The sequence below is a fragment of the Lissotriton helveticus genome, chromosome 5_1 (assembly GCF_964261635.1).
Source record: "Lissotriton helveticus chromosome 5_1, aLisHel1.1, whole genome shotgun sequence".
NCBI classification, from domain to species: Eukaryota; Metazoa; Chordata; class Amphibia; order Caudata; family Salamandridae; genus Lissotriton; species Lissotriton helveticus.
In genome coordinates, this window is record NC_136065.1 from 1,401,859,395 (window position 1) to 1,401,872,999 (window position 13,605).

A 13,605-nucleotide genomic window follows, 5' to 3' on the forward strand; every position below is an offset into this window, starting at 1 on the left:
AAGTTGTCTGCATGTAAGCAGAAGAAAGATGAAACGGTGTCTGATTTCTTCACCAGGTTTGAAGAAACGTTTGTCGACCACAGTGGTCAAGATATGAGCACAGAAGGTGGTCAGCGTTTGTTCGTCGATAAATTCGTGCACAATCTGCTTCCGGAGTTGTGTAAGAAGTTAAAAGATTCAGAGAGTTCATGGGCAGTTTCCTCTTCAGCACAGATATTGGCTACTGCACAATATTACGAAAATCGAGACAAAGACGAGAAAGATAGAGCAGAAAAGAAAACTAAGGAGCTGAAAACAAAGGTTTTGTTACAAGCATATCCGCCACGTGGTGGTGGTGGCCAGAATAATGGTGGTCAGAATAACTATCAGAATAACTATCAGCAGCCTCATCAGTATCAGAGGAACTCGCAAAGAGTCGAGTATATTCAACCACGTGTCCCTGTAGGCCCCAATCAGTGTTCATATTGTAAGGAAGAGGGTGATTTCAAGTATAGTTGTCCTATTTTATTACAGCGTGCAAATGGTGCTTCTGGTGTAAGAGGTAGAGGTGTTCAGCAAGCGCCTAGAGGTAGAGGACGTGGAAACGTCCACCAGAACGCACGTCTCCTTCCACCTCAAAATTCTATGAATAGGTTCGATCAGCAGAATAACGCATCTGTTAGGACAGCTCAGTACTATGCTGATGATTACTATACGGAAGATGAGTATTTGGAAAGTAATGATTGCTAGGACAGCCATAGACAAAGAGAGGGAGTTGTTTCAGTTCCAGTAGATCAGAGTGGACCATACGTTGAGGTGATTACATCAGGTGTGTCAGAGCCTTTTCTGTTGGATACTGGTGCTACAAAGAGTTCTATTATGCACTCAAAACTCCCTGGCGCACCTTTGTCTGGCGAAACGAATGTATCAGTGGGTTTTTCTGGCGCCCCGGTTAGAAATCCGATTTCTGACCCTTTATCCCTTTCTGTTGGACCTTGTGAATTCGAAGCACCCCTTATTCTGACAACAGGTTGTGGTGAAAACTTGCTAGGATTAGATTTGCTGAAAAGATTGTATGCGACTTTGTACTGTTCTCCTTCAGGAGTACAACTTACTTTAGGTAAGAAAGTGGTTTCTCCAATGTATTTGTCAAGGGATAAACTTCCAACAGAATTGTCGTTTCTTCCTGATATTCTTTGGGCTACTGGTCCTAATGATGTGGGCCTCTTAGAAATACCACCATATGTTGTAACATTGAAAGCCAATGTTAAAATGCCACGAATTCCCCAATATAAAATCTCTAGTGAAGGTGAAAAAGCTTTGCTAGCGATCATTTACGATCTAATTGAAAAAGATGTGATTGAAGAGACAAGAGGCAACGTTTGCAATAGTCCTGTTCTGCCTGTTTTGAAACGAACTGACCCTTCCCAGCCACCTGTTTACAGATTTGTGATTGATCTTAGAGAGGTGAATAAAATAGTTGTGCCACAATTTCCAGTTGTTCCTGACATTACTGCATTATTGACTATGATTCCAGCTTCTGCAACCTGGTTTTCGGTGATTGACTTGAAGAATGCTTTCTTCAGCATCCCGATTGCTGAGGAGAGCAGGGATATTTTTGGCTTCTGTTTAGGAGGACGCAGCTTCCGCTTTAAACGCGCTCCCTAGGGCTACTGTGAAAGTCCATCAATATATAGTCAAGCTCTAAAGACACAGCTTGATACAATTGTTTTATCTGAAGGTGCTACCCTTATTCAGTACGTGGATGATTTGCTTGTTGCTGCAGATACTGAGGAAATCTGTAAAGAAGCCACATTGTCATTGTTGCGTCATTTGTGTGATTTGCATCACAAAGTGTCTCTCTCAAAATTGCAATATTATCGACAAGAAGTGACCTACTTAGGTCATCTCTTATCAAAGGAGGGAAGGAAACTGACCCCAGAAAGAATTCAGGCAATAGCGAAATTGAGTGTGCCAAGAACACAGAGAGAAGTGCGTGCTTTCTTGGGCATTACATCATATTGCAGGCAATGGATACCAGATTTTTCGTTATTAGCCAAACCTTTGGTGGCATTAACGTGTAAAGATACACCCAATCCCGTTCCTTGGTCTGAGGAGTGTCAGAAAAGTTTTTCTGAATTGCGCACAGCATTATGTTCGGCTCCTGTGTTAGGTACCCCCAACTACAGTAAGCCCTTTACATTGTATGTCCATGAGAAAGAGGCTTGTGCATTATCAGTGTTGACTCAGTTGTTTGGAGGCAAGCAGCGTCCATGTGCATATTTTTCATCGACTTTGGATCCGGTAGCTAAAGCATTGCCAAGTTGTTTAAGAGCTACAGCAGCAGCAGCTGTTTCTATTCGACAGTCTGCTGGTCTAGTGATGAATAATATGTTAGTCGTGATGGTTCCACATGCAGTGGACACGTTGTTGAACAGAACCAAGACACAGCACTTAACTAGTGCTCGATTGTCAGGTTACGAATTAACCTTGTTAGCAAGTCATGTGCACATAAAAAGATGTAGCACGTTAAACCCAGCTACGTTGTTGCCAATTGTAGAGGAATTAGATGCTTCAGAACAGCATGATTGTTTTCTTAGAACAGAAGAAGAAACGAAAGGGAGAATAGACCTCCAGGACACTCCTCTTGCTGAATGTGAGGGTACATTGTGGGTGGATGGTTCATGCTTCAAGCTCCCGAATGGTGACACGACTGCAGCATATGCTGTCACGACTTTGCATACAATTGTTGAAGCTGCACGTATTCCACATAATTCAGCCCAGGCAGCGGAATTGATTGCACTCACGAGAGCATGTGTGTTGTCGAAAGGAATGAAAGTGATGTCTACACCGACAGCCAGTATGCGTTTGGAGTGGCTCACAGTTTTGGGCGATTGTGGAAAGAACGTGGGTTCCTGACTTCGCATGGAGCTAAGATTCAGCATGGTCAGTTGGTGAATGAGCTTCTTGAATCACTGACCTTGCCTCTGCAAGTGGCGATTGTGAAATGTAGTGCTCACAAGATGGTGACTGATGATGTTGGTCGTGGAAATGCATTTGCTGACGAAATCGCGAAAGAAACTTCAAGGAATGTGATGAGTCGAATGTATGTTGCAGGCCCTGCAAGATGGGTTGGTGATGTTGGAATGTGTGAAGACACGATAGAGAGTGTGAAGTCGATTCAAGCTGAAGCTACAGAGAAAGAATTGAGCATGTGGAGAGAAAGTACGGGTAAAATGGATGCAAATGGTTGTTGGGTTGAATTGTCAGAGCATCAGAGATGGTTGTTACCCGATGCATATGTGCTTGCAGTGGTTACAATGGCTCATGGAATGGCTCACATCAGTATGAAAGGGATTTGTAAGTTGTTGGCTCCAGTATGGCAAAATTCAGGAATTCCCAAGTGTGCAGAGAATGTTGTCAAGAATTGCATGGTGTCTGAAACACAATCCTGGTAGGGGAACCCCAACTCCAGCTGGTCATTTTGCACCTCCTACGTATCCGTTCGAGGTTTTGCAGCTAGATTTCATCCACATGGAGAGGTGCAACAATTTAAAATACGTACTCGTTGTTGTTTGTGCCTTTTCAAGATGGGTGGAAGCCTACCCCCTAAAAGACAACACTGCCTTATCCACAGCTAAAGCCCTTGTGAAAGAGTACTTCCCCAGATTCGGAATGCCTAGAATGGTCTGGAGTGACAATGGGAGTGAATTTGTGGGTCGTGTGATGAAGAGAGTATGTGAAGGGCTAGGCATTCAGCAAAAGTTCCACGCTGCAAATCACCCCCAATCAGCTGGATTAGTAGAATGTTACAATGGCACGCTTAAGTTAAAACTGGCCAAAATTCAAGCGAGCACAGGTCTTAAATGGCCTGATGCTCTACCCTTAGCACTCCTATCCACCAGAATGACTGTGCATTCGCGAGTGAAACTTAGTCCCTACGAAATAGTCTTCGGCCGCCCGGCCAACATATGGGGAGTGCCAAGGCTCACTAAGTTCGGTGACATTGAACACCCTGTTTTGCTTGATTACTTGTACGAATTGACGGCTAAATTGTGTGTTTTAAACCAACAGGTGCATGATACACTGCCTCAAGTCTCTGAAGCTCCAGGACATCAGATCGACCCTGGATCCTGGGTGCTGGTCAAGAACTTCCAGCGAACCAAGAACGACCAGCCCAGGTGGACCGGACCGCACCTCGTTCTTCTTTCCACAAGATCAGCTGTTCGAGTGGAGGGGAAGAAAAACTGGATCCACGGGATCCATTGCAAACGGATCCCTCTGCCTCTGCCATATGACCGGTGGGTCCAGGAAGGTGTCGCCGACTCAGAGACTGAAACCGTGCCACATTTTCTGCCTTTCAGTGATGCACGAGTAAAAGGAACATATACTGAACAAGAGAGCGATAACATTTTGCAACCAGTTGTATCACCGTCAATTCGATTGGACACTACAGAACCTGAACTCCTTTTCAAAGACCAAACAGTACCTGGGAGACAACGGTATAATCTGAGGCCGAGAAATACGAACTAATAAAAGTTTTTTTTCCCTCTAAGTACTATTTTTGAAAGCGCAGCTCTCCCATCTGAGAAACTTGCTTATTTTTGGGTTTTTTTTAACCGCCATCCGGGTTCCGCTGCTAGGGCCGCGATTGCCCCAAAGTCTTTGGGGTGCAGCTGACGACGTTAGGTCGGCAGTTCTGGTTGGTCTAAGGGAGTTGCCCTGGACTGACAGAAGCATTCCTTAGCAGAAACAACCTCCCATCGCGGGCAGCACTTTAGAGAGGATGGAGTTTTCCGAGATGGAGAGACCTGCCAAAACCACGAACTTTAAAACCAAGATATGTAAAATAATGACAAAGAAAAGCTTTTTGATATTGTGCATTTTCATGTTATTCAGTGTGATGATATTTTTAATAAGTTATGTTTTATTCTCTTTTCGAGTAACATTTGCACCCACTACATCGCCCATACCTCCTCCTTCTACTGTTTCCCCACACTCTTTTCAACCCCTTCCTGAACACGAATCAGCTAGGAGATTAGAGTTTATTAATAACTCCTTTGTTCAGCTTTTGCACCAACACCAACTAGTAATGAACACAACTAACTGTTGGGTGTGTGGTCTTATGCCTCACACAACGGATAAAGGTATCCCTTATCTCGTCCTGCCATTCAGTCACAATGGTTCTGTGTGGGCATACAGGACAATGTTCATATATGCGCATGAAATCTACCCCCTACGTTCTGTAACAGACAATCCTAAGAATAGTGCTCTAGTTAAGGGTATAGTAGACATGATTAAGGAAGATATTTCTTATGAGACTATCCCGAGAGATGAGACACTAGTATACATAGGATGGAACGTAACCGGATATGGAGCTACTCTGAGTGAGAAACAGCAAGGTAAGAGATCTTCCCCGATTTGGATTGTACCCCATCAGGGTCATCTGTGTCTGCAAGGTAATGGCACGAATCCCAGAGCTCAGTTAGGGAAGAGTATCTGCACTAAAACGTATGTTTTTGCAGCCCAGACTTCCCCTTCGTTTTTAGCAGCTAAGGGTACCTATTTCATCTGCCATGATAGAGCCTATACATGGTTGCCCCCTGACTTTTCGGGCTCATGTTTTGTTTCGTTCCTGTTGCCTCCCACCTACACAGCAGCGGCAGATTACCACAAGACAAGGATAGTTAGAGGTGTCTTGAGTAAAGAGGACACTGCAGGACAAGAATTTGGGGACTTCGCAAAGGGTTTTCTGCCGTTCTGGGGACCCATGGTTAACAGCAGGAACATAAGGCAATTGACAAGGGTGGTTGAATCCACCGTGATTGAAACTGCTGGTGCCCTTAGTAACTTGACTGCTGAGCTCCAGTCGGATCGACTTATGACCCTTCAGAACAGGGTCGCATTAGATGTCATACTTGCAGACCGAGGTGGGGTATATAGATTGATCCAATCGAGTTGCTGCGTTTTCATTCCAGATAACGCTCCAACAGTGTACCAGGCCATCTCCAAACTACATAAGATTTCCGAATCTATTCATGTGGATAAAGGAGATTGGTCGTTTATGGAATGGTTCTGGGAACTGATATCCGGCTGGGGATGGAAAATTCTGATGGTCATTGGGATGGTCTTAGCCCTTCTTTTCCTGTTCTGTCTGTGCGTGCAGTGTGCTCCTGCAATATGTGGCCTCTGTGTTACATTATGTGTAAGGAAACCTGTATCGAGAGACGAACTAAGTAATAGAATGATGTTACAGCAACATCTCAATGACTTTAGGAATATAGACCTGGACTCAGATTAGCATGAGATTAGGTTAAATTGCCTATGTAAGGGCAAAAGGAGGGTTTGTAGTTCTGAAAATTCTGAACTAGTGAATAAAACTTCGTCGTAGCATGACGATTTTTATGTCAAAAAACCGAAAATGGTTAGTACACTATGTACAAGCATTTTCGTCATATTCGAGTGACGATTTCACCTCGAAATCGTCATTTTCGTCTTGAACCCTTGGCTTCCATTTTGTATACGGCAGCCATTTTGTGAGTTGCCCTTTAAATAGGCTTATGATACAGCTAAATTCGATTCCAAAGGACACATACACCTTAATTGACTTTCCTGTGACCTGGGCAAGTTGGAACCATTGCCCCAGGCCGAACCGGTTTGGTCAGTTTCTCTCCCAGTGACCGAATGAGATAGCATCAAGGCACAACAGGCCATAAACCCATTTTATCGCGCACACCCTGCCGAATCTTGCTCACACCTGTCCCTGCTCTTTTCTCTCTCACTTGCTTTATGATGGGGAGGTGCCCATTTTTATTGGGGGTCCACCGATATCTGATGAAATGTTGGGCCTTGCCGGGTAATTTGTTGTGGGCTGGACAAACAGAAATGTGGGCTGTCATCATGACTCTGCTTTTCCTTTGTAACGAAAATATGTGAATAGTATACTGTAAATCCCAGAATGTTTGCCTTAAGCTTAATATTTTGTATAAAAAGAGAAGCCTGGCTTTGTAAGATTGAGCAGTCTCCTGAGAATATACTTCCCGTGTGTTGTACTTCTAGGACCTGTTACTTGGTTGCAGCCAATAAAATCGATCCTTGACTTCACCTAGAAGACTCTGAGTTTCTGTGGTCTGAATCAGGAAAGTACTCGAGGTCTTTGGGTGTACCCTGACACCGCTGGCTTACCGGTTCGGTACCGGTTCTAAAAAACCCAGTACCTCAGTCTCCCCTCCCCAAAAAAACGAGTGGGTTTTAAATAAAACACAAAACTCTTACCTAAAAAGCGCTCTTCTGTGCCTCTTGCCTTCATGAGAGAGCCTCCCTAACGATGTAATTACGTACTTGTATCTACTACTGCATTGTCAAAAAAAATAGAAAAAGGACCAAGTAAAAAAGTGTTAGAAGGAGAATTCCGTCAATAGAAACTGTGAGTATATATTTTAAATTATACTTATTTATTAGGTTAGGATTTATTTAAAACATATTTATAGATTTTAACTAAATAATCATCCCTGCAGTCGGTTTACCATAAAAATGCCATTATCATGCATAGTTATACAACGAAACTCGTAAAGGTATGCATGGTAAAGGCATTTTCGTGGTAAACCATATGTGTGCTATTTGCATTCCCGTTGTAACGCAAGCATTGAAAAGACATGCATGGCAAGGGAATGCGTTGTAACGTCATACAACCGTTGTTGAGTAGCTTCTGATGTCAGGAGATTATATCAGGACTTCAGATACAAATGTGTACACATGGCTGATGTGTTTTTATGGTGATAAATCTGTCTGACGTTGTTGTGAAGAAGAAAATAGGTTGTCATAATATATTCCTCCAGTCTTGTAACAGAAAGTACTAACGTGTCCATGAGGACATGCCCATGAGGGATAAACGCTTTCCTCTGTAAATAGCCTTTTACATGGTCACATTTGTCTTTTTTTTTTTTTTTTTAATCTTCAAAAGTATTAACATTTTGCCAGCTAAATACCAAATGCTTTACATCAGAGACACAAAGACAGTGTCTCAAAAACTGAGAATCACAAGGGGACTGTTATTGTATCAATCGGCTTTCTGCCGATCATTTCCCTTCATCGATTACGATTCGGATGAGTCGGAGGAGCGAGCAGGAGGGCGCGTTTTACCGGAAGGAGATGCTCAGTCTGCAGAGAAAATATGAATGAGTAACCGAAGCGAGTGACATCAGCCCGGCGAGAAGGGAGTGACTCAGCAGCAAACGGGGATGCCTCGTAATCTCTCCCGCTCGAGGAGGAAAGCAAAGGGACCCGATGCACGCATCTCTAGGACTTCAGAGCAGCGCTCTGAAGCAGCGGCTGCGAGGCGCACGTCTGAGACAAGTCCGCGCATGGGAGCCGCCACCCGGTAAGAGCGCTTTCCTCATCCCACCAACCGCATCCGCGCAGCTGGTAGGCGAGCAAAGTGCCGCTTGACTTCTTGCTCAGAAGGTATGTTCTGTTTTTAGAATTGTTTGGTATGTACACTTTATACCAAGAAGGACAGTGAAAATCAGCTTTTTATTGGTGCGCTGGCACGTGTAGTATATATGTTTTTCATAGCGGTCTTAAGCGTTTTTCTGTGATTTTTGGAGTGCAAAAGTAGTGGCTTCTAAGTAGTAAGTTGGACCTGGTTAGTAGCCTTCTAGCTCGAGAGCGCTGTCGCCTCTCGTGAACTATCATCACAATTATCAAAGTTCTGTGAGAGCTGGAAATCTGCTTTATTTTCTGGGGTTTGTTGTTGTCATAATAATCTTTAGGACTGTGCAATTTAGAAGAGAACACGTGAACATAGAAAACACCGTATGTATGAGATCTCGTTCTTGGGCTGCTAGGTATGGATGTCTTGCATATGACACCGAGGGAGATGTTTGAAGAAACATATTCTGCCGGCAGTAAACTTACTTACTTTTGTCCGATCCGCGCATATTCTTTCCCAATGTTTCGCTATCCTGCTTGCTCTGCTCTTTGACCAGTATCTTTGTGTGGTCTCCCTATAGACAGCTTCAGCACTGCATTCAAAACTATACAGAGTTGCCTTCGGTTCCATGTTCTTTATTGGGCGGCTGTGCTCCATATCCTTGTGTTTGTCCCGCCCCTGGAGCAGTTCTCCTTTACCGTCACTTGTGATTGGATGAGTTGTATCCTCTCAACGCTCGTCATGAAACTATTTTTTAGTTTAATTTCTTAATTAGCACTCATAGTGAACGTCCTGCTCCCTGCTCTGGCTATTTGCATATAGAGTATGATTGTTGTCTTTCCCTTGCTTGCTTCCTCAACCTCTCCGCGGCCAGGGCGACTGACGCTGGAATCTGGGGACCACGGTTCGATCCCCGGCTCCGGCGGCAGGTTAGCCCAGCACTATGTGACTCTGGGCAATAGCTCGCTTAATCTTCCCGACGGCCCCCCAGCGCCTAGAGACCCTTACGGGTGATTGTGCGCTTTACAAATGTGGACTTTACTTTACTCCCATACCCATATCTTTTTCCACCCTTCCTCTTAGTCCAACACCCCCTCCGCTCTTCTAAGCCTCTGCCTCTCCGCCCTCTCTTCCCACCCCTCCTTTAATCTCCAGGAAGACCCTATGCACCCGATACTGGAATCTTTTATAATACTCCTACCTTGGCAAAGCCAGTAGCAGCTTGCTAGCCATCTTGAAGGCATACTTAGTATACTTTTTAGATTGTCCCAGCCTTGGTGCCGGTTTGCCAGTGCTTTGTGGTCACCAGTATTGGCATCGCCAATGTCGGATGTTTTTAAAATGTGCTGGCATTGACAAAGCCAATAGCCGTGACTTACTATCTTGAAAGTCTATTTCTTACAAATTGGCTGCCATGTAAAATCACGTAATGTAACATTACACTACAACATTAAATGAAATGTGTCCAAACAAACATAAATGTGTATGTGAAAATAAAGTGCAGTGGAAGAAATAAGTGTAAAACACATACAAAACAGACAGTGTGATACAAAACAATAGGTAAAATGCATGTGTATGAGTCCTTTATTCATTTAAAGCTTGATGACTGCCAATGGTGAGAACAGGGTAACACTGGTGAGTACCTACCAGGTTCCCCGTCGGTGGTTCGCCCGTGAGGGGTCATCTCGCTTTTTCACATTTTTTTCACAAAAACACATTGTTGTGTGTTGTCCATTTATCACGATTGTCGGGTAAGGGATTGGGGCATTTTTAAGTTGGCATGGTTACGGTGTACTTTCTACCCAATGAACCTCTAAGATAGGGGAGATAGTTGTACATTTTTGCAACGTATTGTACATCAGTTAAAGAAATAAAAAACATTGCCTTAGTGGACCAGGTCATTGTAGTTGGAATGACTTTATGAGTGGAGGGCGACCTGTGTCCCATTTTTTTCCCTCTGTGCTTCTATTTGTGTTAATCGATACTGATCTGTCTCAGGCCTTTCTCTACAGCCGCTTGGTGGGCAAAAAATGACAAACTGGAATGCGAACATGAGCAATTTTAAGTATCTGAGATTAATTCAAGCATTCCATCATCACCTTCTTGTTGTTGCAGCTAATGCAACGAAGTTGCCTTTCTGAAAGTATGGAAAATAAAGTTATCGCACTTTCAAGATGACCGCACATTGTGTTCTGCAATGTGCCAATGACACAATGCAGCAGCCATCTTGCAAGTAGAAAATTATTATTTTCTATACTTTCAAGATGGATGCCATGTTGGGTCACATGATGCTATATCATGCAATGTGACGCTCGTCTTGAAGAATGAAAACATTATCTTGTACACTTTCTTGATGGCCACCGCATTTGCATAATGTAATGTTGAAAGTATAAGAAATAGACTTTCAAGATGGCCAGTCACGGCTACTGACTGCCAATGTTAGTACATTATAAAAGCAGTCAACATTCGATCGGTTGGCTAACATTGTGAGAATAGTGAACAAAGTGCGCAAAACACTGCAAGGCTACTGCCCCATATAGCTGAGTAACATCAGATGCCCTTCGTGGTTTTAGAACATATATGTAGTAGGAAACATGTCCTCGGTCAATAATGTTTTTTGCCTGCTCCAGCCTGATTTACTTTGTCAAGAGAATGTGCCTTCATGCACACCTATGCTCTGCCTGTCGACGAACACTTGTGCTTTCGGACACTAGTATTTGATCATCAGCGGTTCGCAGCCCCATGACACTGTGATGTCATGATGCTGCGAAACTTCATGATGACACATCCTTGAGATACACAGAGGTGGCTAGCAAGGCTGACAGTAGGCATAGTTCCCTGTTCAAATTTTCTGTGGATGCCTAATAAATTTACTGTGGAGTGGCTCAAAAGTCAGAAAATTAGCTTCACTTTCTTATTACTGAAGCCCACTGTGGCTTTTATTGTCCTTCAGGGCCAGATCCCCACAGTACTCTGCAGGCCGCTCTTCAAGCTGCTCACCCGTGCCATCTCCTTAAACTTCAAACTAAAGCCCGTCCTCACACCACCAACCAATGCTGTATCTTTAGTCTGTTCACCAGTTCCTGGTCCTCTTATTATTATACAGTGGACAAGTTGCACAATTCCCATGGCTACTTGACCCTTAAACCGCACACAAGTGTCTGCTCAACAGTGCCAGGTCCGCACACTACCCACATTTGCCCACTCCTGGTTCTGCCAGCCACTGCAGGCTCCAAACACTACTTAAAACTGCCTGCTCCTCAGAGTGCCTACAAAGGCCAGCTCTATCCTCTACAATACCATCGCCTAACACTACCTACTAGTGCCAGCTTTTCACATTGCCAGTCACTGCAGGGTTGCTCATTCTGACTACCAGTACACCCTTCACATTACAGACCAGTGCCCGCTACTCAGAATGCCAATCAATGCCTGCACCACTGACTACCAGTGTTACTTTTAGGAATACTTCCCATCAGTGCCAGCACTTCACAAACTCATCAATGCCTGCTCCTAATCCCATCTATCCGTTCTGGCTACTCACAATGCTCCTCAGTAACCACTCCACTCAATGACCACTAGTCTTAGTGTTGTACCAAAAATATTTCCTTTCCATAACTAGATCTTCCTGAGCACCTAAGCGTGTGTAAACAGTCTAATAGCTTGCAGTGCTGAGGAGAATACAGAGTAGACCTGACATACTCAGTTAGTGGACTGTTCACTATGAAGAAAAGTTATGGGGAACCATGCACCACATAAAACCAAAGCGATTTCCATTGTGGTAGAATAAGGGTAAAAAATGGCTCAATAAAGGGATGGTTCAGAGGTCTAACATGGTGGATGCCGAGTCCTGAGCTTACATGTGTCCCAATAAAATCCTGCAACATCTCCAACATTTTGAAAACCTAAGATAACCTGCCTGCCTTGTCTTGTTGTTTTTCCCCGCCTGGTTTCCTGCGATCAGTTTGGAGTAAGACATCACACTCCAAGAGGAATAGTAGGGCCCACAAGCTTGCTCCTCACTGCTGGTGCACCAGCAGAGGAGCAAGCAGATCATGTCATCGTCAGTCCACTGCTGTTGCAGAGGAGTGGCTATGGTGGAGGCAGGGGAGGAACCAGGCACATGGTTTGCTAGTGATATCCTGCGTAAGACTACCACAGTGACTGCTCTGGAGCCTTGAAGAGATGAGTGCCACTGCCTGGCATGTGCCTTTGGCTTGCAGCTGATCATTGCAACCAAACCATAAGGTTGAGATTGTGTCAGAATCCTGGTGAGGCGGGTGGCTAGAGCTTGCAGGGTGAGCACTGCATTGAGAAGGATATGAGGCCTGCATCCCAGCCCCCAAAAAGATGGCGTGCATCCTGAGGTGCAGCGTCATGGGGTGGGGCCTGCCTTTCCCCTCTGTGTAATAACTGGTCTGCTGTGGCAGCCACATCCCAAAACACCTGCTACATGGATTAAGGCAGGATTAGTGGCGATAATGCTAGCAACCAGGATGATTCCCTACAGGGGCTGTGGGTATTGTTACCTTATCCTATATACTGGTGGGTGAGTGGAGCCTACATTACATCTTTTATCTCAACAAGTTAACAGGTAGCTAGCTTTGTCTTTCTATAGGGTCTTGGAATGCACCTGTATCTCCAAAACTATATGGCAAACTTGTTGCCACTGTGCAGGTTTGCGATTGGTTTGGCCTCTCAGAGATGTTTAATCCTAGTTGTCTTTCTACTAAACTGACCCTTCAAATCTGCATCCCAAAGCATTACTGTAATTCTTCTCCCTTTGCATTTTGTGAGATATTCTTTAATGTGTGACGCTATGTTACTATGAACAACTGGGTCTTTAAGCAAGGATTCACTTACTCTCCAGAAGCCCCACGTGCCTAGAGACATGCGACTCAACTGCTAGAGTAAGCGGATCCTGGGTGCTAGAAGGCTTGCACACAAGAGGGCTGCGCTTGTGTGAGGCTCTGGTGACCAGGGCTACTTATTCATCATAATCCTGCTCATTATTAAGCTGCGACTGGCCAGAACAGAAGAGACGAGATGGAGTCTGTGATTTCAGCAGAATTGCAGAGGCCCCTTCGGCTGATTCCATTGTTCAGAATAACGATGTGGTGGGCCAGGAGTACCCCCCACGCAGAACTGAGGGGGCGCAGGCTGCTGGGGCACTCCGAGACCGAGTTGGGCTTCCGTGC

At 44.5% G+C, this 13,605-nt stretch overlaps 1 protein-coding gene across 4 annotated transcripts in view; it reads left to right on the forward strand.

Annotated features, from left to right (window-relative positions):
- The window catches only part of NRAS (NRAS proto-oncogene, GTPase), a 539,256-nt gene that overhangs the window by 80,513 nt on the left and 445,138 nt on the right, over window positions 1-13,605 (forward strand). Inside the window, exon 1 of one of the 4 annotated variants that reach the window (XM_078644385.1) lies at window positions 8,149-8,442. The exons of 1 other annotated variant lie outside the window; for it this stretch is intronic. Coding sequence is in view for 1 of the 3 variants with exons in the window: in XM_078644382.1 (XP_078500508.1) it covers window positions 8,266-8,359 (94 nt within the window). In the remaining 2 variants the exon portion in view is untranslated. Of the gene's footprint in view, window positions 1-8,148; window positions 8,443-13,605 lie in introns of those variants that run through there. 2 more of the 4 variants (XM_078644382.1, XM_078644386.1) reach the window with 2 other exon arrangements.